The 25,107-nt window shown below is 41.0% G+C and overlaps 1 protein-coding gene across 1 annotated transcript in view; it reads right to left on the bottom strand.

Annotated features, from left to right (window-relative positions):
* Positions 1–2,793: 2,793 nt before the first annotated feature.
* LOC126251600 (mini-chromosome maintenance complex-binding protein) overlaps positions 2,794–25,107 on the bottom strand; it is a 93,834-nt gene continuing 71,520 nt past the window's right edge. The window contains exons 11-13 of the mRNA XM_049952133.1: positions 11,700–11,867; positions 6,918–7,003; positions 2,794–2,989 (exon numbers count right to left, since the gene is read on the bottom strand). Of these exons, the coding sequence (XP_049808090.1) occupies positions 2,878–2,989; positions 6,918–7,003; positions 11,700–11,867 (366 nt within the window). The 3' untranslated portion in view covers positions 2,794–2,877. The remainder of the gene's footprint in view (positions 2,990–6,917; positions 7,004–11,699; positions 11,868–25,107) is intronic.

The following is a 25,107-nucleotide window of genomic DNA, read 5'->3' as shown; positions in this document are numbered from 1 at the left end:
TCGTCTCCCTTCACTATCCGAATAATTTCTTTTATCTCACCATACATTTCATCAATTTCTTCATCATCTGCAGAGCTAGTTGGCATATAAACTTGTACTACTGTAGTAGGCATGTGCTTCGTGTCTATGGCCACAATAATGCGTTCACTATGCTGTTTGTAGTAGCTTACTCGCACTCCTATTTTTTTTATTCATTATTAAACCTACTCCTGCATTACCCCTATTTGATTTTGTATTTATAACCCTGTATTCACCTGACCAAAAGTCTTGTTCCTCCTGCCACTGAACTTTACTAATTCCCACTACATCTAACTTTAACCTATACATTTACCTTTTTAAATTTTCTAACCTACCTGCCCAATTAAGGGATCTGACATTCCACACTCCGATCCGTAGAATGCCAGTTTTCTTTCTCCTGATAACGACATCCTCTTGAGTAGTCCCCGCCCGGAGATCCGAATGGGGGGACTATTTTACCTCCGAAATATATTACCCAAGAGGATCCCATCATCATTTAACCATACAGTAAAGCTGCATGCCCTCAGGAAAAATTACGGCTGTAGTTTCCCCTTGCTTTCAGCCGTTCGCAGTACCAGCACAGCAAGGCCGTTTTGGTTAGTATTACAAAGCCAGATCAGTCAATCATCCAGACTGTTGACCCTGCAACTACTGAAAAGGCTGCTGCCCCTCTTCAGGAACCACACATTTGTCTGATCTCTCAACAGATACCCCTCCATTGTGGTTGCACCTACGGTATGGTTATCTGTATCGTTGAGGTACGCAAGCCTCCCCACCAATGGCAAGGTCCATGGTTCATATTTTATTAAATAAGATAAATTTAAATGGTTTTAATTTCATATTTTGAACAATATAAAGAAAATGTCAGTAACAGTAATTCATTCATTTTCACTTGTTGTGTTTCCTATGCTTTCCTGTATTTTACACATTTTTGGGTCAGTCTGCTTGAAAGTGTAAAAAAATAGTTTTACTATACTTTGAATGAAACTTGGATCAATAGCACCGAGAGTGGTATCCGTCTGACACCTAATGAAGGTTGGAGAGACGGAGATTGCAGGTGGCCAGGTACATATGCATGACTCAAGCAAGCTCTTTGTTTTGGGCTCGTCTCATGTTCACACTAATATAACCTCGTTGCTATTGAGGTTAATTTGAGGATGATACAGTACCTGGACAGGATCTTCTAACCCACTGTCCAGCCCTTTCGTCACAATACTGCTTGAACATACTGTGTGCACCTCTTTAAAACTTTCCTCTAGGATAGAATGGCCCACATTTGCTTAAAGGAACTGAGCATACTTGGTGACAGATTAAACTCCCAGTGCATCACTGCAGGAACCCACGACAGGCACTTCACCTTATAGAAAGGATGCCATAGAGGATCCAAACACATTAGAAGGCACATAGTGGAGCAACATGGTACAGCCTCTTACCAAGCAGCAGGTTTTGATTTCGCCTATGCCTGGGAGTTGTGCTTGCAAATAGATTACCTTTATTTTGTTTGTCATTTTGTTAAGTAGGTAGCTTCTTTTTGCTTTGTTTTGTGTTCCATGGATCATTTTGCGCGATAATTTTAATGATGTGGAATGAGTCACTTTACATTCACACTACAAATCAATTTGTAAATATGTCTAAATGCTGAACATCTATGAGTTTCTTTCGATGAAAATATGCATACGTGAGTTAGTGATTCCTATCCACCACCTTTTACATATTACAATAATACTGTATAAATTCTTCTATGGAATAGGAGTGGTCAAGGAGAAACTTTTTCAGTTTGTTTTCAAATTTTACTTTGCTGTCTGCCAGACATTTTATATCACTGGGTAAGTGATCAAAAACTGAGTTGCAGGGTTGTGCACCTCTTATACACTAACGACAACTTTAATGAGTGTTGTTTTTCCTTCTGGTAGTGTAATTATGTACATCACTGTTCCTTTTCAACTGTAGTTGATTATTTGTAACTATTTTCACGGGGGAATAAATATACTGTGAAGTGGTAGTCAGAATATCCAACTTCCTAACAGATGTCTCCAACATGATTATGGATGAGCACTACATATTATTCTTATAGCAAGTTTTTGAGCAATGAAGACTTTCTTCCTTAAAGATGAGTTACCCAGACCATTATTCCATGATGATATTGTATGAAATGTGCAAAATATGTCAGCTTATTGACTTGTATCTCCCCAAGATTTGCAGTGATTCTAAGTGCAAATGTGGCTGAACTAAATTATTTTTGGATTTTCAAATTGTGCATTTTCTGGTTTAAATTCTTATCAACATTAACACCTAAGAATTTTTAAGTTTCCACCCTACTCATTATTTCTTCACAATGTGTTAACACGTATCATTGGTGTAGCACTCCTAGATATGCAGAACTGAATCTGTTATGCCTTTTTAAAACTGAGAGTGAGACCATTTGCAGAAAGCCAGTCAATGATACTTTTAATAACTCTGTTTACCATTTCTTCTGTTTCCATATGTATGCCTGGATTACTGATTACAATACTTGAATCACCTGTAAAAAGAACTAATTCTGCTTGTTTTATGTCAGACGGAAGATCATTTAATACACAATTTTCTTTCTTGTTTAATGAGGCTTATTCTTTCCTTCTGTTCCACTTGAATCTATGCCAAAATAGGTTTGCAGGTATGACGCCAGTTGGAAACTTATTGCTTGATTTTATCACATATGTAATTCAATAAGGTGATATTTCAGTGATATCGTTTAAGAAAAAGCACTGTGTCATTAAACGCGTCAGAATGAAACACTTGTCAAAAGGCGTATATTATATTTTCTTACAAAAAATCACAAGTAAAAATTTTACAACACTGTGGCATGCGGTTTGATGCATGTCACCTCCTCCGTACAGGGATAAGCCTTTCCTTGCGTTGCTTTTCCATATCCACAGCCTTCTCCCATGCTTGCCTTGTCAGCATTTTTTGGCCACAGCTTAGAGAAACCAACCTGCAAGAGAGACAGAACAAATGAAATTTTCACAGTCTAAACTTTAAAACTGTGTTGTATTCATCATTTGCAATGTAGAGAACGAATGTCCTACCTGTGAAACACACACACACACACACACACACACACACACACACACACACACACACACACACACACTCTTGAAGTGTCATGTAAACTGTCACTTTTGCATTTCTGGTCAATCACTGCATATTTATTTCTCCTGTAATTGTGATGGTCAAGGTACATTCCTGAGTTCGGACCAAGTACTTACTGCACCTAGGGCTTTCAATGTTGTAACAAAATACATTCAACATTCAGGTAGAATTATTTCCTAAAGTAATTTCCATTAGAAGTTTGATATGTTTGCTTCTATTTGTTGCAGAACATTTTTTCTTCAAATTTAAGCAATTTTGGAATCTCTAATGCAGATCATTTAATATCCGTACAAAAGGTAATTCACACAATGCCTTAATTTCTTTTGGTACATTATCAAATATGCCCTAAATTATTCAAAATATGTTCATGCACATTTTTGTGAATTGTGATAAAACATTTTACTACTTTCAAACAATTAATGGCTTAAAGAAACAGACTGTGCAATGCTGGTGTTCTGCACAGTAGATTCTTTCTTCAGTACAGCTTAATTTTTCTGTGAGGAAGTTTTTAAAATAAGTACAAAATTTTCTGTAATTCAATTCTCATCTGTTTCAGGAATTTCATCAGTTTGGTCATAAAAACATGAACAGCTACTGTGTCAAGTCTTAACCTGTCACTTCTAATGCACATGCTATTGCACTTTTTTGTTAATTTTCCACAAAACAAATCACAGTGCAATGCACAGTGACTTGAAGGTTCTCTCAATTAAAATCTGGCATGAATCCTCAACAACAAATGAATAATTTTGTGAAAGTCTAAAACAGAGCTATTCATTCACCAGTTCCAGATTTTCTTTCACAGTTTGGCTATCTGACAGATATCTTTATTATTTGACTGCTTTCTTTAATAATTAAATTCCTCACATTCCTTACCTCATTTTCCAATTTTTCTTTTATCTACTACCCTATCAGGTTAACTGTATCATAGTATCTGAAATATTAATTTCAGTCATTATGCAAAGGTCTTTTGATCTTTTAATCATGCTCTGTAAAGGTCCACAACAGTTCTTGGAATATGAAAACAGACTACTACTCTGTTTCTCCAAACCATTTCACGTAATTTCCTTTTCCCTGAATAAGTGTTTTGATTACTTGTGTAATGCCTGTCTTTTTATGTCCCATTAGTGCCACACTTAATCATTTTCTTGGGAAAAGACCTGTTAAAGGTTGACAGAAATCCACATTGCATTTATGACTGGCACCCTTCACATTATACACATCACTCCAGTTAGTTTCCTGCTGATATGTCTTCAAACTTTATGTTGTCTTTTCAGATTACTCTACTACTTTGTTGCGATCAGATAAATTATGTATGTTTATATACATATGACAAATCCTCCTTTTCTCACATTTTTCCTTACAGAAATAGGCTGCTAGTTTATAGTTCTCTATGTTTATCATACAGATACCTGTACTTACATATAGCTCAAAGAAGAAGTTACTAATTTTGCTTTTTAGTCTTTCCACATTCTGATGCATCATACTAAACTCAGTCATGTACAATTCATTAATTAGATTAAATGCTGAGTACAGTAACTTGATATCTGTCATCTGAAAATAAATGTACATAATAATAACAAACTGTTCTATTTTTCCTTATTTGTGATCCAACATACTGGTATGAAGTGCTACTATTCAGGTACCCTCATCATTTTCGTATGGGTAGGCAATTCACTCTCTAGACACTATTGGAGGCTAGAAGCAGCTGGAATAGGGAACTGATGTCCCATATATAGATTTCCATTAACATAACACAAATGGCTGCATTTGGAGTGGTGCCAAGATTAGGAAGAGGGGACTGCTCACTAACGGCGTCGCATTGTGTTCAGTGATGAATCGTGGTTCTGCACTACCCCAGCTGACCACAATCAATGATTATGGCAAAGAGCTTGTGAGAAGTCCCATTCTTCCAGTGTTTGAAAGAGGCGCAGTGGTGTTACTCCTGACATCATGGTGTCGAGAGCCACCGGGTTTGACACCAAGACATGGCTGATAGTGATTAGGGGAACTCTGACAGCACAACGGTATGCCTTGTACATCCTGCATCTTCATGTGTTAACTCTCATATGAGAGTACGGTGGTGTCCTTTTTCCGACAGGACAATGCTCGTCAATAAATGGCAAGTGTGTCTATGACTGTCTGATGCTGAGGTACTCCCATGGCCAGCAAGATCCCTAGATCTGTCCCCAACAGAACAAGAGTGGGTCCAGTTCAGACACCAACTGTCCTAGTGCTGATATGCATGGTATCAAGTTGATATGCAGGGTATCAAGGACCAGTTACAACAGCTGTGGGATAGTTTGCCTCAGGAGAGGGTACAATGGCTATATGACACCCTTCCCAGCCAAGTCAGTGCAAGTATCCATGCCAGAGAGGGTGCAATGTCATACTGGTACGTGCACTCATTCTGCCAAGTTCTTTATTAAATTTGACTTGATTCTGTAATCACTTAACATCATCTCATCCTTTGAAGTTTCATTTCGTTTCTTCCTCCCCTTCTCTGTAATTCACTTTGTCAGCCAGTATATAGAGAGATATAATGGTCATCCAGTACTTACCTTCAAAAACTAGAACTCCACAAGTACTGCCAATCATCATCATAAGCAAGAGTACCATCATATTTTCTACGAAGTTTGCAGGTCCTTTGTGTGTCTCCATTTCCTGTGATCCATTGCTTCTTCCTTAATGTTGCTATGTGTGCAACTGTCCATCACACCATCCAGGAGCTGAAGTATCTTCCTCCCTTGCCTGTTTTACCCTTCTACACCCCCCCCCTCTCCCACTCTTCTCAGTACTGCTTCATTTTGCACTGTAGCCATCCATCTTAGTCTTTCTGTCCTCCACCATGTCCAAATACACATCTCATCTATCTTGCTCTATATTTCTTCCTTATCATCCATGTTTTACATCTCATCTACCTTGCTCTATCTTTCTTCCTGATTTCCATGTTTATGTATCATTCACTACATTTCACACAAAACATTTTACTAGTCTTTTCCTCATATCTCACTGCTGCAGAAAATCCTCCCATTCTCAAAATAGTGGGGGGGGGGGGGTCTTCTTTTACCATTGCTATCCTGGTTTTACTTTCTGTGATGCTCCTAGAGTCACTTTGTAGCCTGTTTCCTAAACATTTCAAGCTTTGCACATTTTAATATGTCTCCATTTGGTATTATCTTTATCCTCTATATTTCGTGCTCCTGTTATTACTTTATTCCCTCTTTACTGGTTTTCAGTCCATAATCATATATTTAGCTTCAATGTCATCCACTATACCTTGTAGTTCTTTTTCATCTGTTGCTACAGGGAACATGACTGCAAACCTCAATCGTAATATTCTTTTTCCTCCAAGAAGTTCACAGATCCAAAAGCAAAAATATTTGTTTCTACTTAATTATCATTACTTAAATAATACATTAGTAATTATAGTTACTGTCTAACGCTTGGTATGTGTGGCCACCCATACCGTCCCATTATAATTCTGCAGTTTTGTCCTTATTTTGTGGAGGGCTTAAATTCTTTTCTATCAGATTTCATTTAGAGGAAATACATCTTTGCTTTTTATATAGTTATGGTATTGGCTCAACTCCTCAAGTAGATTCCTCTCACGCTACTACTGTCATTCCTGGTACTGCCAACCTCACACATGGTTTCTAAAGGAGAGGTGAAACACTACTTAACTGTGCTCCCCAGCTCTGTCTGACAAATTTAGCCCAATAATTTAATATTTCATATACAAATGTAAAAACTGAAATGTATGCAAATCTTACCTTGCTAGGACAAGCATGAGATGTAAATCTTCAGCAGAAACTTCTGGGTGTTCTTGTCTCAGCTGCACAAAGTCTCTTTCTATTACCTGTTGGATAACAAATGAACTCTAAAGAATAATATTAAAGTACCTTAGCTGAGACACTTCAACAATAAGTTATGAACTATTCATTCATCAACAAGGAATATGGTGCATAATAACAATTATCACCTTACTTTATTTAACACCGATTTTCAGTGTGATATATTTAACATTGATTTTCAGTATGGTATACATATTTTAGTGTCAATCTTACAACAGTTTTTGTGACAATGAGAGAGAAAGCGAGAGCGAGAGCGAGAGCGAGAGAGAGAGAGAGAGAGAGAGACAACTTCACTCTATAACAGGGTTGGGTGATATGAACCCCAATTATTTGTCAGAATGACCATTACTTAAACTGTGTTTGTAGGATGATGTGTTGTGTAACATCAGCACCTTGGCGCTCTTGGAATCAGTAGAGCTCAAATGGAAAAACACATTCTTTATTTAGCAAGATGCTCAAACGGTAGTTACGACGAAGACTCGAAGGTATGTGTAGACCCCAGCAATAGCATCTGTCTCAATAAAGCATAAGGCAGCGTATGTGGCTGCAATGGCATGTAGTCACTGGCCTGGCAAGCAGTCTCAGGGAACTATTAGCACCAGTAGCCTTGTAGATGCAAGTGTGACATTAAGTATTTCTGTGACACCAGAAGGTGAGTGACACAGACAGTCAGAAGGTGTGACAGTAGGTCAGGCGCAAGATGTGCTGGAGTAAATGCTGCAATCCACAATCCCTTGGAGACACCCAGGGACTGGATGAAGTCACCCTGGAGGTGGCCTCCTCTTGAGACTGAATATTCAGACCTAGCAACAGCAGCCTGTAGACCAGTAGCTAGCGGATGATGCTGCTAGATGCAGGTGCAATTGCCTGGCCCACATTAATCCATTGCCTGGTGAGGGCTGATTTGATGAGCTTTATTATGGGCCCCACCTTTCATCATGCACTGACCAAGGCAGTACAGCACCAGGCCACACCATGAGGTAATTAGCTCGCTACTGCGGCAGACTGAGTCTTTGCACCATGCCGTATCAGCAACATTCTGGTCTCAGCAGTGGAATTACACACGCTTACCCGCTTCATCACTGGTTGTGAAGTCTGCTCTGGGGGGTGCTGCCACAACACCTATATTAATGAATTGATGGTTCCTTGATGCATCAAGATGTTTCCCATCAATTGGTCCCTTTTTTTAGTCAAGTTGTGCCATAAATTTCTTTCTTCACCTATACAATTCAGTATCTACTCATTAGCCATCTGATACACATACATTTAATTTTCAGATTTCTCCTGTAGCATCAAATTTCAAAATTTCTATTCTCATCTTGTCTGTACTGTTTACTGTCCACATTTCACTTCCATACAGGACTATGCTCCAGATAAATACACATCTTCATGAAAGAATTCCTAAAATTTGTATTTAGTGTTGACAAACTTCTCTTTAGAAACACTTTTCTTGCTATTGCCAGTTCGTATTTCATATTCTCCATACTTCGACTATCACTTATTTTGTTGTGCACATAACAAAACTTATCTACTACCTTTTGCATCTCATTTCCTAATCTAATTCACTCAGCATCACCTGATTTAATTCGACTACATTCCATTAACCTTGTTTTACTTTTGTTGATGTTCATCTTACAATCTCTTTTTAAGACACTATCCATTCCACTCAATTGCTCTTCAAAATCCTTCGTCATCTCTGAAAGAATTATAATGGCATCAGCAAACTTCAACATTTATATTTACTCTCCCTGAACTTTAATTTCCTTTCCAATTTTTGGTTTTATATCCTCCTTCCTCAATGTACAGACTCCCTTCTCAACTACTGCTTCCGTTTCGTATCCAACTCTCGTTAACTCCAGTCTGTATTTTTGCACAAGTTGTAAGTAACCTATCACTCCCTGTATTTTGTCCCTATTACCTTTAGAATTTCAAAGAACATGGTTCCTGTCAACAGTGTTAAAAGCTTTCTCTAAATCTACAAATGCCAAAAAACATGTGTCTCATGTTCTTACATTTCTCCAGAACCCAAACTGATCTATCCTTAGGCCTAACTTCCACCTGCTTTTCTATTCTTTTCTAAATAATTTCTATTAGTATTTGAAAACTATAGCTTATTAAACTGATGGTTCTGTAATATTCACTGCAGTCAGCACCTGCCATCTTAACAACTGGAATTATTACATTATACACAAATTAGGGTAAACTGCTACTCATCACATACCGGATGCATTGAGTGACTGAAAAGCACATTTGAAAGTAGACTAAGCTATCGCACGTCTTGCTTCGGGTTTAGAAAAACTAACAAACAAACGCGCGCGCGTGCGCACACACACACACACACACACACACACACACAAACACACTGCAATGTCATCTCTGGCCACAAAGGCCAGATGTTCCACTGTTTAATTATTACATTCTTCTGTAAGCATGAAACGATTTCATCTGCCTCATACATCTTGCATACTTGGTGGAACAGTTTTCTCACGGCTGGCTCTCCCAAGGATCCCAATAATTCGGAATGAATAGCATGTATTGCAGAGGTCTTGTTTCAACTTACTTCTTTAGCATTCTATCAAGTTATTCTTGTGTTATCCTGTCTCATCTTTCCCTTCTCTAATTTTGCCTTATAGTTCGTTTCCCTTGCATAGTCAACCTATATATTCCTTCCACATTCGAGCCTTTCCTTCTTAGCTTAGTATTGGCTTGGCAACTGCACTCTTAATATTCATACAGTTGATCCTCTTTCCTCCAAAAGTTTCCTGTGAATGGCTTCCATCTTTCCCATAGCCATTCACACTTCTAAATTTTGCATTTCTCCACTAGTAATTTCTGATTTGCCATTTTGCACTTCCTGCGTATCTCATTTTCAGATGTCTGTATTCCCTTTTGCCCATTTTATTTGTTCCATTTTTCTATTGTCTCCTTCGTCAATTAAATTTGATATCTCATGTGTTATTGAATGATTTCTGCTGGGCCTTGTCTTTTTGCCTATCTGATCCTCTACTGCTTACTATTTCTTCTCTCAAAGCAACTCATTCTTCTTCTGTTGCATTCATTTCCTGTTTAAGTCAATTGTTGCTTAATGAACCATTTGAAAGATCCAACAATCTCTGGTTCTTTCACTTTATCCAGGTTCTCTCCTTAACTTCCTACCTTTCTGCAATTTCTTCCATTTTAATCTGCAATTAACAAACAATAAATCATTGTCAGAGTCAACATCTGCCCCAAAGCATGTTTTGAGGATATAAAAAACGTTCTGCATTGTGGTCCTGATGGGTCATTTAGTACTGACTGGTGACTGTGTCATCCTATGCGAATTGTGTCATTCAGATGTGGTACACAGGGATATAGGGTTAGCACACTGCTCTCTCAGCCACTGTCAATTTCCTTGACTTCTCATTCAAGTAGCCCTTCAGTCTGTACTATGTGGCTCAGTGCATCCATCAAGGAAAAGTCCTGGCAGTACCAGGAATTGAACCTGGGTCATTCGTGTTTTCCTAAGTATGGAACAACTTCTTCTAAATTCATAATTGTTATATTAAACTAGCAAAACTGTTTTATGCACTCACAGTCTTTTACCAAACTGAAGTATGTTACCTCCGGTACCTTCACCTAACCCTTTTTACTGACCAATTATTGAGTGTGCTAATTGCCTTTACTGCAAAATGGAGTGTTCCTGTATCCCTATGACCCAATCGTTCACTTATTTCACACTTGCTTTCATTCATATTTCCCAACACTCATAATGAAAAACAAGCCATGGACCAAACACAGTAACTCAACACAGTGTATTCCAGCCTACAGCTGTACTCCGCCAAAGTGTTCAACACGAAATGATTGTGACAATATGTGGAAGGTGTGGTGTCACTGCCAGACACCACACTTGCTAGGTGGTAGCTTAAATCGGCCGTGGTCCATTAGTACATGTCAGACCCGCGTGTCGCCACTGTGTGATCGCAGACCGAGCGCCACCACACGGCAGGTCTCGAGAGACGTACGAGAACTCGCCCCAGTTGTACGGTGACGTTGCTAGCGACTATACTGACGAAGCCTTTGCTCTCATTTGCCGAGAGACAGTTAGAATAGCTTTCAGCTAAGTTAATGGCTACGACTTAGCAAGGCGCCAATTGTATCAGTGCATGTATCTTACGAGTCTCATTTGTATAGTCAAGAGAGATGTACCAAAGGAAGCATTAAAAGTTAAGTATATTCCAAAGCTACGTATTTTCTTTATAGCAGTCATAACTTATCCTGTTCCAGACTTGACGCCAGTCGGCGTGTGTGTACGCGTGCCTTTCGGCTTCCTCCTCAGTGTGGCGTGACTAGCTTGTTACGACACAACAGAAGGTATCCAATATTCAGTGACAACTGGGTGAGCAAGAGATCATTGGCCAGTTGTGTTAACATGTCAAAGTCTTGCTGGAGTGTTCAGTGCAGAGTTAACACTTAAGGCACCATAGACAGCTAACATCTTTAGGGCAGTGAAAGGCTTAATATGTAACAGTCTTTGACAGGAGATGAGATTTTATTTGAACCCCCCCCCCCTCCCAACACACAAACACACAGACAAAACAAACATAAGAACAAGTGAAAATGCCAAGAAGAAAAATAAGAGTCAAGTATCTTTGTTTATTTTGACTGACACCAAGGAGATCACTACTAGAGATCAAAAATTTACAGCTTTGATATTAAGCTTACCTCACCCAAGCCTTCAGGTATTGCATATTCTGACAACCTGGCAGCTGTTAGGTACCTTCTAATGCCATCTAGTACTGCAGAATCAAATCCTTTGAATACAGTGGCCACCCTCCTCTCATATTCTGGTATCGTTGCAATGCTGCACTGTATCTTAACCTCCACGTTACACTGTAACATATAAGCACAGCAACAGGCTCTCAAATGTGAACCACAGATGAAATTTTACAGCTTACGCCATTAATTAAATTCATCTCAACCTACGGCAGAATTTTAAACATACAATATTATGATTCCAATCCACTTTACTTAAGTAAGAGACTATGATAATCTTTCATGGAAATATGTTGATTGATCAATAGGCTTTGAGTTGATGACATCTTTTTCAAACACTGACAAAATTTCTGGTAGACTATATAATTGTTTGTTTTGTTTTAGGGCACAAAAACAACTGGGGTCATATGCGCTCAAGTCAAAACTATACAACATGAAGACAGAGAGCAGTTAAAAAACAATTGTATGTCAATCCCAACTGACATAAGAGAAGACAGCTAAAAACAGGGACACTGAAAAAGGGCTACAAAAGACACCATACACAAATGGAGGATCAAAACTAAAAATTAAATGGCCTTTGCCATATTGCTTTGATGGATAAAAAGTAAAACGTTGTCGACAGCCCACGCATCATTTACTAGAACGGTCGATAACACAGGCGGCAAACCAAAGCGGGAACATAAACAGTTAAAAAATGGGCATTCCGTCAGGAAGTGGCAGCAGACAGTTAAAACTTGGGCACAATGTGTAGAAAGTGGTGGGGGGTTTTTACGTATCAAATGACAATGACTAAAAAGGCAGTGCCCAATACAAAACCTAGTTAAAATGACCTCCTCTCAGCGGAAGGTCCGAGAGGAGGTCATCCAAGCCGCTGGGAGAGGTTAATAATCTGGAGCTTATTCCAATGAAGGGAGGACCAATGGCGATGCCAATGGGACACCAACTCCTGACAGATGGCAACACAGAGATCATTGGAGGGAATATAGGAACTAGTGGGATGAGGTACGAGGACTGCAGCCTGGGCAGCAGCGTGTCAGCAGCCTCGTTTCCTGGCAGACCGACACGTGCAGGAACCCACATAAACTGCACAGTGGCTCCACCAAGAGTAAGTAAGTGACTGTTTTCCTGGACCCGTTGCACTAAGGGATGGACAGTGTACAGCGCGCATAGACTTTGAAGAGTGCTGAGAGAGTCTGAGCAGAAAATTCCATTGAAAAGTCGGTGTCTCCGGATGTACTACGTGGCCTGATATAGGGCGAAGAGCTCGGCTGTAAATACTGAGCAGTGTGCCGGAAGCTGATATCGAAAGATGTGGGCACCAATGACGAAGGCACACCCGACGCCACGGTCAGCACGAGAGCCATCAGTGTACATAAAGGTACTATTGCAAAATTCCATGGAAAGGTCGTGAAACTGAAGGTGACAGAGCGAGGCTGGAGTAGTGTCATTAGGAAGTGAAGGCTAAGATTAACACGGGCCACTTCACGAAGCCAAGGTGGTGAAGGGTTCACATCCACCAGGAAAGTTGCAGGTAGTGTGAAGTTAAGCTGCCAAAGCAAGTGCTGAAAGCAGACTGCAGGAGGTAACAGAGAAGAGGGATGCGCCCCATACTGGTGATCAAAGGAATCATCGAAGGAGGAGGTATAGGATGGGTGGCCACGCATGGCAAACAAACAGCATGCATACCTGTTGAGGCGAAAGTCATGGCAATAAGACAGCAGCTTCAGCATACAGACTCTCAAATGGTCTAGTGTAAAAGGTGCCAGTGGCCAAATGGATGCCACGATGGTGGATAGTGTTGAGACAGTGTAAGAGGAACAAACGTGCAGGCAAACAAATAAAGCACCCATAGGCTAATTACGAATGGACAAGGGACTGGTAAAAACAGAGAAGGGTGGTTCGGACTGCACCCCAGGAAGTACCATTGAGGACATCGAGGGACATGTAGTACACCAGGCTGCCAGGTAAGACACATGGGAGGACCTAGGTAGTTTCTTATCGAGCATGAGCCCCAGGAATTTCGTAGTTTCAACGAATGGAAGAGCAACAGGCCCAAGATGTAAAGATCGTGAGAGAAACCAACTGCGTCGCCAGAAATTCATACAGACAATTTTGTCTGTGGGAAAATGAAAGCCATTGTCAATGCTCCAGGAGTAAAGACAATTGAGACATCACTGAAGACCGCTCAGTGAGACACATCCATGGAGAACTGCAATAGATGGCAAAATCATCAACAAAAAGGGAGCTGGAGATGCCCAGCAGGAAACAGGCCATTATAAGGTTAACGGCGATAGTGAAGAGTACGACGCTCAGGACGGAACCTGAGCCACACCGGCTTCCTGGATAAAGGTGTTCAAAAGGCAGAACCCTCATGCACCTTGAAAATTCGGTCTTTTAAAAATTGCTGAAGGAAACAGGGCAGGCAGCCACAGAAGCACCATGTGTGAAGAGTACAGAGGATACCAGTTCTCCAGCAGGTGTCGTATGCCTTCTTTGAATCGAAAGACATGGCCACAGTCTGCGATTTCCGCAGAAAACCATTCACGACATGGGTGGACAACGTAACAGGATGGTCAACTGCAGAACAGAGTGCTCAAAATCCACACTATGCAGTTGTTGGTAAATTGCGAGACTCTAGCCACCATACCAGCCGGGCAAGAATCATACATTCCATCACCTTGCAAACACAGCTCGTGAGAGAGATGGGGCGGTTCCTAGAAGGAAGGTTTTTGTCCTTACCAGGCTTAGGTATGGGTATGACGGTGGCTTCATGCCAACATCCGGAAAATTTGCCCTCTGCAAGATGTGGTTGTACGTATTAAACAGAAAGTGCTTGCCCACAAGAGAAAGGTGCTGCAACATCTAAATGTGGACATTGTCTGTCCCTGGGACGGAGGACCAGGATGAACCGAGAGAATAACCTAGCTCCCCCATAGTAAAGGCAGCATTGTAGCACTCACGATTCTGAGAAGAGAAGGGTATTGCCCAAGCCTCCTCCACTCGTTTCTGATGGAGGAAGGCAGGGTGACAGAGGGAAGAGCTCGATATTTCTGCAAAATGGCAGCCTAAGGTGTTGGAGATATCAACAGAGCCCACGATGACATTGTCTGGTACTGTCAATCTGGAATTCGGCAAATTGATCCTGGTCCCAGAGAGCTGTCGGTGGTTGGCCCACACAACAGAGGAAGGGGTGGAACTGTTAAAAGAATTAGTGAATGAAATCGAGCTAGCTTTTTTGCTATCCCGAAGAATGCGACGATACTTTGCATGCATCTGTTTATAATTAATTCAGTTTGCCATTGTAGGGTGGCAGTTAAAAATGGAGAGAGCATGTCTCCACACGCGAATTGCATCACAGCATGCCTCAGACCACCAATGGACTGGAAACAGAGTGGTAAAGAGGCAGTGTGAGGAATGGAACGTTCTGCAGCAGTAAGGATAATGCTTGTGAGATATTCCATCTGGTCATAGCAACTGGGGAAATCTTGTTCTTCAAAGGTTGTCAGCAAGGAGTAAATCCGCAAGTCAGCCTTAGCAAGCTGCCATTTGGGTGTGCATGCAGGATATAAAATGTAGACTAGCAATGGCAAGGAAAGCGTTTCTGAAGAAGAGAAATTTGTTAACATCGAGTATAGATTTAAGTGTCAGGAAGTCATTTCTGAAAGTATTTGTATGGAGTGTAGCCATGTATGGAAGTGAAACATGGACGGTAACTAGTTTGGACAAGAAGAGAATAGAAGCTTTTGAAATGTGGTGCTACAGAAGAATGCTGAAGATTAGATGGGTAGATCACATAACTAATGAGGAGGTACTGAATAGGATTGGGGAGAAGAGGAGTTTGTGGCACAACTTGACCAGAAGAAGGGATCGGTTGGTAGGACATGTTCTGAGGCATCAAGGGATCACCAATTTAGTATTGGAGGGCAGTGTGGAGGGTAAAAATCGTAGGGGGAGACCAAGAGATGAATACACTAAGCAGATTCAGAAGGATGTAGGTTGCAGTAGGTACTGGGAGATGAAGAAGCTTGCACAGGATAGAGTAGCATGGAGAGCTGCATCAAACCAGTCTCAGGACTGAAGACCACAACAACAACAACAACAACAACAACATGCAGGTGGGGTAGGAGTCAGCTAATGGATAGCACACAGGAAATAGTCGCACGAGTAGGTGTCAAAAAGCGGACCACTCAAGACAATGGGCAAGCTGGGCAGCGCAGAAGGATAGGTCCAAATGAGAATAGATGTGTGAGGTGTTGGAAAGGAACGTGGGTGCTCCAGTGTTAAGGCAGAAGAGCTTAAGCTGATTAAGAAGGTCAGCCAAGAGGGCACCTCTCTTGACAGGTTCTGGGAGAACCCCAATGCAGATGATGCGCATTAAAGTCACTGAGTAGCAGAAATGCGAGGTGGGGCTGGAGGTGGGGGGTAGCTGCCCAATCAGCAGAAGGAAATCAGCCCTGGTGACATCGAATGACGGAAGGACATAAATGGTACAGAGGGAAAAAGTCAGGAGAGGATGGAAAAGGCGAATTGTAACAGCTTGAAGATGGGTAGTCAGAGAGATGGGCTGACTATGAACGTCATCTGTATGAGCAGCATGGCGCCCCCATGAGATGGAATCCCGACTTCAGGGGGAAGGTAAAACCAACTGGGAAGAAATGTGACAGTTCAAAGCGGTCCTGAGGACGCAATTTTGTTTCATGAAGGCAGAGTATATGGGGACACTGTGAGCTAAAAGTAGGCATAAATCCTCTTTGCGGGACCGAAGGCCAGGAACGTTCCATTGGAGGAGAGTCATGATGAGGAATAAATGATGAGGTGTCACATCGGCAGCTGCTGAGTGACAGCCTGCGAAGACTCGCTGCTACAGGGCACAGAAGGAGGAGGATCCTGCTCCATGAAGTCCATAAAAGCTGTTCTGTCAGTCTGTGGAGTCCAACGCAGAAGAACGGTTGGTGGTGCGCACCGGCGACACAGAGGCTGGCTGCGCTAAGGTATCATGTGGCAACACTGTCCAGAGGATCTGAGTCAGCGAAGGAGAAGACTGTTTGCTTTTGTTGGACTTCTTCGAGCCTTTCTGGTTACTAGAGGAAGACTCAAGTGTTGTTTGGCAGGAAGAATGTAGGAAGTCTTCAAGGGAGTATCCTCCTGTCCTTTTCAGCCTGCCGGTTGTGTAGCTGGAGGCTTCTCCCCTTAAGGCAAGAGTTTGATGGCTTGTTGCACAGCTGGACGAAGGGATGGCGATGCTACCTTAACACTGGGTGATTTCACAATCTCAGAGATGAACTTGAGGTCACATGTCTGCATGGCCATGTTCTTCATGGAGCAATTGGTAACAAGAGCAGAACTATAAGTGCCAAATGGGAGAATGCAGGGTTTGTGACTAGCCAATAACTTGCAAGAGACTGGGTAAGACACCTTTTCCTTTACCCGGATCTCCTGGACAGCCCATTCAACAAGATACATGAGACAATCCTGAGAGGAAGAGGAGGCAGACAGTCGCCCTCATGCACATCCCCACCACTGATTACACATTTGGCTGGGTGTTGATACGATGCTCTAGTGTGGTTGAAATGATGACACTGATAGCAGCGCATCAGGTTACGAACGTATGGTAAGACTGTGATAATTTCATAGCCTGCTTTGACCTTGGACAGAAGCACCATTTTATCGAAGGTGATAAAAAGAATGCGAGTGGGCACTAACGAGGAATCAACCTTTTCCATCACCCAATGGACAGCAATGACACAATGATCAGAGAGGTAAGATTGGATTTTGGTCTTGGTCAGACCGTTGAGCAGTCTAGTGTAAATAACACCATGGGAAGAATTCAGAGTTCCATGGGCCTTGACACAAACAGGCTAGCCATGGAGAAGCGAGGCAACAAGCAGTTGTTGTGCTTGAGAATCAGAAGTAGTCTCCAAAAGCAAAGGGACAACCCATAAACGAGAGCAGGATTTCACAGGGCCGGCAATTGCATCAACACCTATCTGAATAATAAACGGATTTACCTTGGCAAAGGACTGACCACCTTCAGTACATGAGACCACAAGGAAATGTGGTGCAGCTGGAAGTGTCTTTGAATCATTAGCCTCATTACATTTACATTTCATAGATGTTGATTGTGAAGATGATTGGCTCATTGCGAGAAAATCCCCCATGATTGACAGCAACTTGATGGCGCGCTCCTTCCAACTCAGGGGCCCCTTCACAAGGTGGCGCACCCACCTTAAGTGATTGTTCACATCTCAGGTCACAACTCCCGAACACCTGACAGAGGGACCAATTGGCGATTTGGGAGGGTTTCAGCTCAAGCAGTCACCCCTCCCTGGGCTTGGCTTGTACCAGGGAGGTACACGTGAACACTACCTGTCGACCTGGGGCTGGGAATTACGTGTTACCCAGTCACCTGTTACGCGTCAGACTCATGGGATGGCTGCCAGGAGCGCACAGAGAGGAAGAAGAAAAAGAGGAACCTCAAACGCTGAAGCAGAGGAACAAGAGGAGAAGAGAAACAAAGAAAGGAAAAGGGAATGAAAAACAGTGGTGAGACTGTTCTTCTGTCAGTGACAGACAATGCGAAACATTCCAAATAACACCACAGACATGTTCCCCGAGGGAGGGGAAAAAGAATAGCAAGAGGATAGACATGCAGCATGGAAGGGAAAAGATGCTGCAAAGCCTGGGGGGCCCGTGGTTGCCAAGCATGAAACTGCCGAAGAGTGGTGAGCCCCTGGGGGGAGACTATATAATTGAATAAACATTTGCAAGTGCTGGAAACATATCTCTTAGGAAAGATAAGCCAGATATAACAAACTAAATACTACTGAAATTCAAGCTTTTATTAAAGTATTACACAGCATGACTTCTCTATATGATAGTCACTCGGAAATTTCAGGCAGAAAATTTGCATTTCAAATCTAAGACATGAGCAATTTAAATCTAGTTCCACAACAGTCAGCACCACCAGTACCACAAGAATTACTATTCGTCACTTCAGCAGCATTACTACAAGTTATTGGTGACGGAGTACTTTACAGTTTTTCAGATTTTTACTTTTGTTCCTCTTATACAGCAGAAACTATCCTTTTTCATTTGCAACACAGCGGTACACTCTTAAATGAGAGATGTATATGAGTCTGAGTTAGCTGTTTATTAAAAATTTTATAACTCCCTGTGGACAGTTCTCTCTCTGCACATATCCCGGTGTACTGACACAACCTTAAAACACATTTATCAGCATCCACAAAAAAACAGAGTGAGTGTAATAACCCCAAAGATGCTAAGAATCTTAATGAAAAGCTGAACTTGCAGTTTCTACTCCTAACAGTAATTCATTTGTTCTTTACAGTATCATTATCATTCAATGCAGTGTCTGCTTCTTTCAAAATTGCAGAATGTCAGCTATGTTGCATTATTACCTAATACAAATATGGGGAAAACAAAAGACTGATAACTATCATCATTGATAAAAAGCACTGTATCTTGCACAGTAAACAAATTGCATGATAAATCTTATGCTGGAAAACATAAAATGGGAAAGAGGCACTGACAGCTTGCAAGATGTATTTTCTGTATGTATCTGTGAGAATGGATTATAAAATGTGCACTAAAGAATGAGAATACCAGAAAATGATTTAACACTCACAGAAGAAATCCACCTAAACAACTGTTTTACAGGTCACTGCAAAACATTTGCTAGTAATGTGATGGCTGAAAAGTAAATCACAATGTTATATTCAACAAGACAAAAAACTAAAATAAAAACAGCATTTTATGTAAGGTCAAAAAACATCTATCTGTCTAGAACAAAAAGTGATCCATAATTTGGGAAAAATAATGATTATATATTCATATGTTTTGTCATTCAAACTTTGTATTCATTTCCAATATCCAAAATTTCACTTGCACACTATATGTGTAATTTATGCTATTTGTTTCGTTGCTGCTGACTTGTCCTCTCGTTATTCTTTTCAAGTATGCCTGGGAAGAAACCCTAGCATTAAAATGAGTGCAATACGTATCATATCAAGCTGCACATAGCCAACCAAAAACAAATTGTATTCACTGAGTCATGATTCCAACATAAGAGTATGTTTAATGTGGATGAAGATGGTTTGTTGCCATCATTTATAGGTAGAAGTAAGGAGGCTTTCCTTATTGCTAGTCATTTCTACCAACTGAAGGACATAGATTTGAGAACACAGAGTCTGCCGCAAAATCCTATGTCTGGCATCCACGAGTACAACATTATTAGAAAAGCAATACATTTGTGGTCTGTGAGCCAAAACAGCTTTTAGCACTTAAAAATTTTTCTCGCTCTGAAATCAAAAACTATGGGAAACTTGAAGCAACTCATGGTTGTAACATTCAATTTATGACACCAAGAGATCTATTGGCACTCATAAGAAGAAAAGATTGTTGAATCCCCGGAAATACATACCACCCAAATGTTAGAACTATTTTATTTATGTACAAAAGATGAAAAATTAGGTCCATTGCTCGTGGTAGTAACACAAATGATAATGAAGATAAATAAGCCTTTATCACTGTATGGTCTTTTCTCACTTTAAATTTATTGTTATAGTAGTAATAATAATTAAGTTGTTTCTTATTATTTGCAGAAAAATGTTTTAGGGTGCATCCAGATTTTTAATGCTAACAAATACAAAATATTTAATATCTCAGTTTTTACTTCTTAGGCTACTCTGTTATCATCTGGCTAGAAAGGAGCTTGCTCATTCACATTTATAGAGAACATGAAATGTGAAATAACCTCACATTTGTGTGAATAACCTTGCTGTATCACAGAAGCAGACTGGTGTTACGGAAGGTAATCAAGACTGATGGAAGTATAGACATTCATGTTATGTGAAGCAATTCTTTGTCAGTTTAGGGAATGCAGACAATATCCTGTAAACTTACTGTTGTTCAGCTGTACTCTGTTGCATTGCAATGCATTATATATAATCCTGACATTGCCAACAATGGGGAAATTCTGTGGTATAATGAACTCCGGAAAAACTCCAAACAGAAATGATCACTAATAAAACCTTTTAAATTACTATTTTAATAAATTCATGTTATTGCACAGCTTTTTTAATTAAAATGGTTACAATTCTTAGTATAGAACAAAACTAAACCATAAACTGTACTACTGCAGCACCATCTGGAGATCTTCTGACGTAGTATTATGTTTACTCGACACCGTAGTCTGTATTCAGTTGAGGTATAAGCATTAACACTGGCAGTTGGCACATTAATTTTATGTTTTGTATGTAATCATGGAATTATGGAATATCGACATCCAATGTATTCCATGATCCTTACACGTACATTTGTGATATGACAAGATACAAAGCACAGTGGTGGGAAAGAAAAATCGGAGACAGTTGATGGATGTAACTGCACTCCCAGGAGAGGCTTTAGATGTATATCATCGATTGGTGGTTGCAAAGATGAGATTTGATGAACTGAAAGACAAAGGAAGAAAGGGAAAATAAAATAAAAGTGTCGAAACTGAAGGATGCCATGGTACAAGAAAAGTTTAAGGAGTTACTTAAGCATAAAATCCCTAACACCAAGTATGGCAATGTGGAAGAGGAATGGGGTCAGTTCACACAAGTGTTTGTAAGCTCTGCTGAGAAGAACTGTGGCAGAGTATCTGGAAGAGTAAAAAAAGAAATCACCATGGTGGAATGGGAGGGTGAAGGAGGCACCAAAAGAAAAGAAGAAAGCCTGGCATGAATGAAACAGAAACCGAACAGCTGAAAGTAAAAGGAAATACCAGGACAGTACAAATAAGTGTAAGAAAATGGTAGCAGAAGAAAAGAGGAAAAGCTGGGAGAAATTCACCTGAGAATTGGAAAAAGGATGCCACCAGGGGTAAGAGGATGATATATGGAATTACAAAGAGTATGAGGAAAGAAAAAACATACACAAAGCTAGTGAAAGGGGAAAGTGGAGAGCTATTAATGCAACCAGAGGAGATAAGGAAAAGATGGGAAGGGTACTTTGATAAATTACTAAATGTAAAGAACAGCTATGGAAAGGGAACAGATGTATGGCAGGGGGGCAGGGGTCTGGAAGAAGAGGAGGCTATAATGATGTTAGAAGTGGAACTAGCTCCGAGAAAAATGATAACAGGATAAGCACCTGGGATAGATGAAATTACTGTGGAGATGATAAAGGCAGCTGGACCAGTTGGGCTACAGTGGCTATATGGACTAATAAGATGCATTTGGACCCAAAAACGTCTACCTGAAGAATGGGGAAAGGGAATAATAATCCCGGTTTTCAAGAAGGGTGACAGGAAAGTATGTGACAACTATTGAGGGATCACTCTCATATCCCAAGTAGCAAAAATAATGGAGAGGATACTGGAAAGAAGAGTGAGAGAAAAAGTGGAAGGGCAAGCTAGAAGGGGAGCAGTATGGCTTTCCTCATGGTAGATCAACAGTGGACCCAATCTTTAGTATGAGACAGCTGACGGAAAGACATTGAGAGTACGGGAAAGATGTGGTGGTGACATTTCTCGACCTAGTGAAAGCATATGACAGCCTTTCCAGGGAAAAGGTATGGGCAACCTTGAAGAGAAAGGGAGAGACAGAGTGAAAAATGAAAATGTAAGGAAGGAAATTGGAGTGGAGAAGTTGACTGAGAAAACTAAAAAGAATAGATTAAAATGGTTTGGACATGTGGAGAGGATGGGAGAGGGAGTTCAAGAATGAGGGCAAGAGGAAGACCGAGAACAAGATGGATTGATACAATAAAGATGAGTTTAAGGAGGAGAAACCTGCTATGGAACCAAATTGTGGAAGAAGAATGGTGGAAAGACTGAGTAAAGTGGCGACATACCATTGCTACCCCAACCCGACATGTAATTGGATGGATAAAAAAATCTACTCACCAATTGGCAGCAGGAACACACAAACTTTTGGAGCCAGTGGTTCCTTCTTCTGGCAGAACAGTTGAATTGGAAGGAAGAGAGGTAAAGGAAAGGACTAGAAGATTTAGGAAATGGGACAGAGCTCTGGAAAGTATGTTTCTTTCCTTCTCATTCCATTCAGTAAGTCTCTCCTGATCTGGGGTTCTGGGCGAGTTTTCCAAACTCTATCCCTTTTCCTAAACCTTCCAGTCCTTTTCCTTCACCCCTCTTCCTTCCCCTTTAACACCTCTGCCAGAAGAAGAAGCCACTGGCTCCAAAAGCTTGCGTAAGTAAAGCCTTTTTTTTATGTGTGTTCTCCTGTCGCCACTTTGTGAGTCGTCTTTCTTTCTTTTCTTTTCTTTTCTTTTCTTTTTTTTTTTTTTTTTAATTATTACCATGTCAATCTGGTTCTGTCCTTGCAGATCCAAGGATGATAACAGTCTTACCAAAACCAGTCATCTAAATAAATACTTTACTAACAATCTTGGATGTTTGGAGTTTTTCTGGAGTGCACTGTATTGTATTGTTTTGCAACATATTGTACTGTATTGTAATGTAATGACTTTTTTTTTAATTTAAGGGCAACAGTGGTTGTCCCTACATAACTTAGTTCATACTTTATAACTAGAACAGTCCCATGATTTGAATCCTGTTACATATACCAGGATCACAATACAAAATGCTCTCCTGCGACACAAAACACTGCTACGGACTAATTGTCAATCCAAGTGTTTGCTATTATATCAATGTGTGACACACATGTGGAGAAAGGATGGATTTCTGGTGTAAGAAAATATGTGCGCAATGTAAGCAGTGTTGTCTAACACACAGGCATAAGATGATGTGTACACAGTTCAGAACAAACATAAGAAAGCAAGATGGTGAAACAGTTTAATGGCTAACTTCAAACAATGCAAGAGCCAGGATGGAATAACAGCAATATTATGAAAATGATAGACTGATATCATATAGAGGACACGTTGAATCAAAGACAGGCACAATGAAAAGACTGCGCACGCATGCACACACAACTAATCTCTGGTCACTGTGACTGGAGTGTGAACTGCAATTGCACCTGATGAAAGATGCAGTCTGGTGTGAGTAGGGAGGCAGCACAGGGCGGGGATGGGGAGGGATAGCAGGGTGGGGGTGGGGGAAGGTGTACAACTGCTGCTTGTAGGAGTGTGCAGGGATGTGGTGGGATAAAAGTACGGCTGCTAACAATCAGGAGGTCGGGAAAGGGGTTGGAACTGGAAAGGAGAAAAACAGGGCAGGGTAAAAATGATTAGGGAGTGTGCTAGTGGGATAGAAAGCTGTTTAGCACTTGACTGAGAACAGGGAATTGTAGGCGGAGGGCAGGGGCTAGCAAAGGTTGAGGCCAGGGATGGATTATGTGGACGTAGGATTTTTTGCCGGGAGAATTCCCACCTGTGCTGTTCTGAAAAGTGGGTGTTGGCAGGGAAGGATTGAGGTGGCGCAGGCTGTGAAGCTGTCACTGAAGCATATATTCTGTTCGGCAGCACGTTCAGCAATGGGTCAGCAACTGTGTCTTGGCTAGTTTGTCAGTGGCTGTTCATGTGGACAGAAAGCTTGTTTCTGGTCATGCCCATGTAGAAAGCAGCACAGTGGATGCATCTTCGTCTGTAGATAACACGGCTTCTTTCGCGTGTACACATGTAGCCCTACCTCTGATGGGATAGGAGATACCTATGACTGGACTGAAGTAGATGGAGGTGGACAGATGTTTGGGACAGGTCTTGCATCTAGGTCTATTGCAGTGATGTGAGCCATAAGGCGTCGGGTTGAAAGAAGTGATGGAGTACAGATGGACAAGGATACTGCATAGGTTTTGTGGGCAGCAGAATACCATTGTAGAAGAGGTGGGAAGGATGTGTTGTTGTTGTGGTCTTCAGTCCTGAGACTGGTTTGATGCAGCTCTCCATGCTACTCTATACTGTGCAAGCTTCTTCATCTCCCAGTACACTGCAATCTACATCCTTCTGAATCTGTTTAGTGTATTCATCTCTTGGTCTCCCTCTACAATTTTTACCCTCCACACTGCCCTCCAATACTAAATTGGTGATCCCTTGATGCCTCAGAACATGTCCTACCAACCGATCCCTTCTTCTAGTCAAGTTGTGCCACAAACTTCTCTTCTCCCCAATCCTATTCAATACCTCCTCATTAGTTATGTGGTCTATCCATCTAATCTTCAGCTTCTTGTGTAGCACCACATTTCGAAAGCTTCTATTCTCTTCTTGTCCAAACTATTTATCGTCCATGTTTCACTTCCATACATGGCTACACTCCATACAAATACTTTCAGAAACGACTTCCTGACACTTAAATCTATACTCGATGTTAACAAATTTCTCTTCTTCAGAAACGCTTTCCTTGCCATTGCCAGTCTACATTTTATATCCTCTCTACTTC

The sequence above is a fragment of the Schistocerca nitens genome, chromosome 4 (genome assembly GCF_023898315.1).
Source record: "Schistocerca nitens isolate TAMUIC-IGC-003100 chromosome 4, iqSchNite1.1, whole genome shotgun sequence".
NCBI classification, from domain to species: Eukaryota; Metazoa; Arthropoda; class Insecta; order Orthoptera; family Acrididae; genus Schistocerca; species Schistocerca nitens.
The sequence above is the reverse complement of the archived record's forward strand: the minus strand, read 5'-3'. Positions and strand labels throughout refer to the sequence as shown.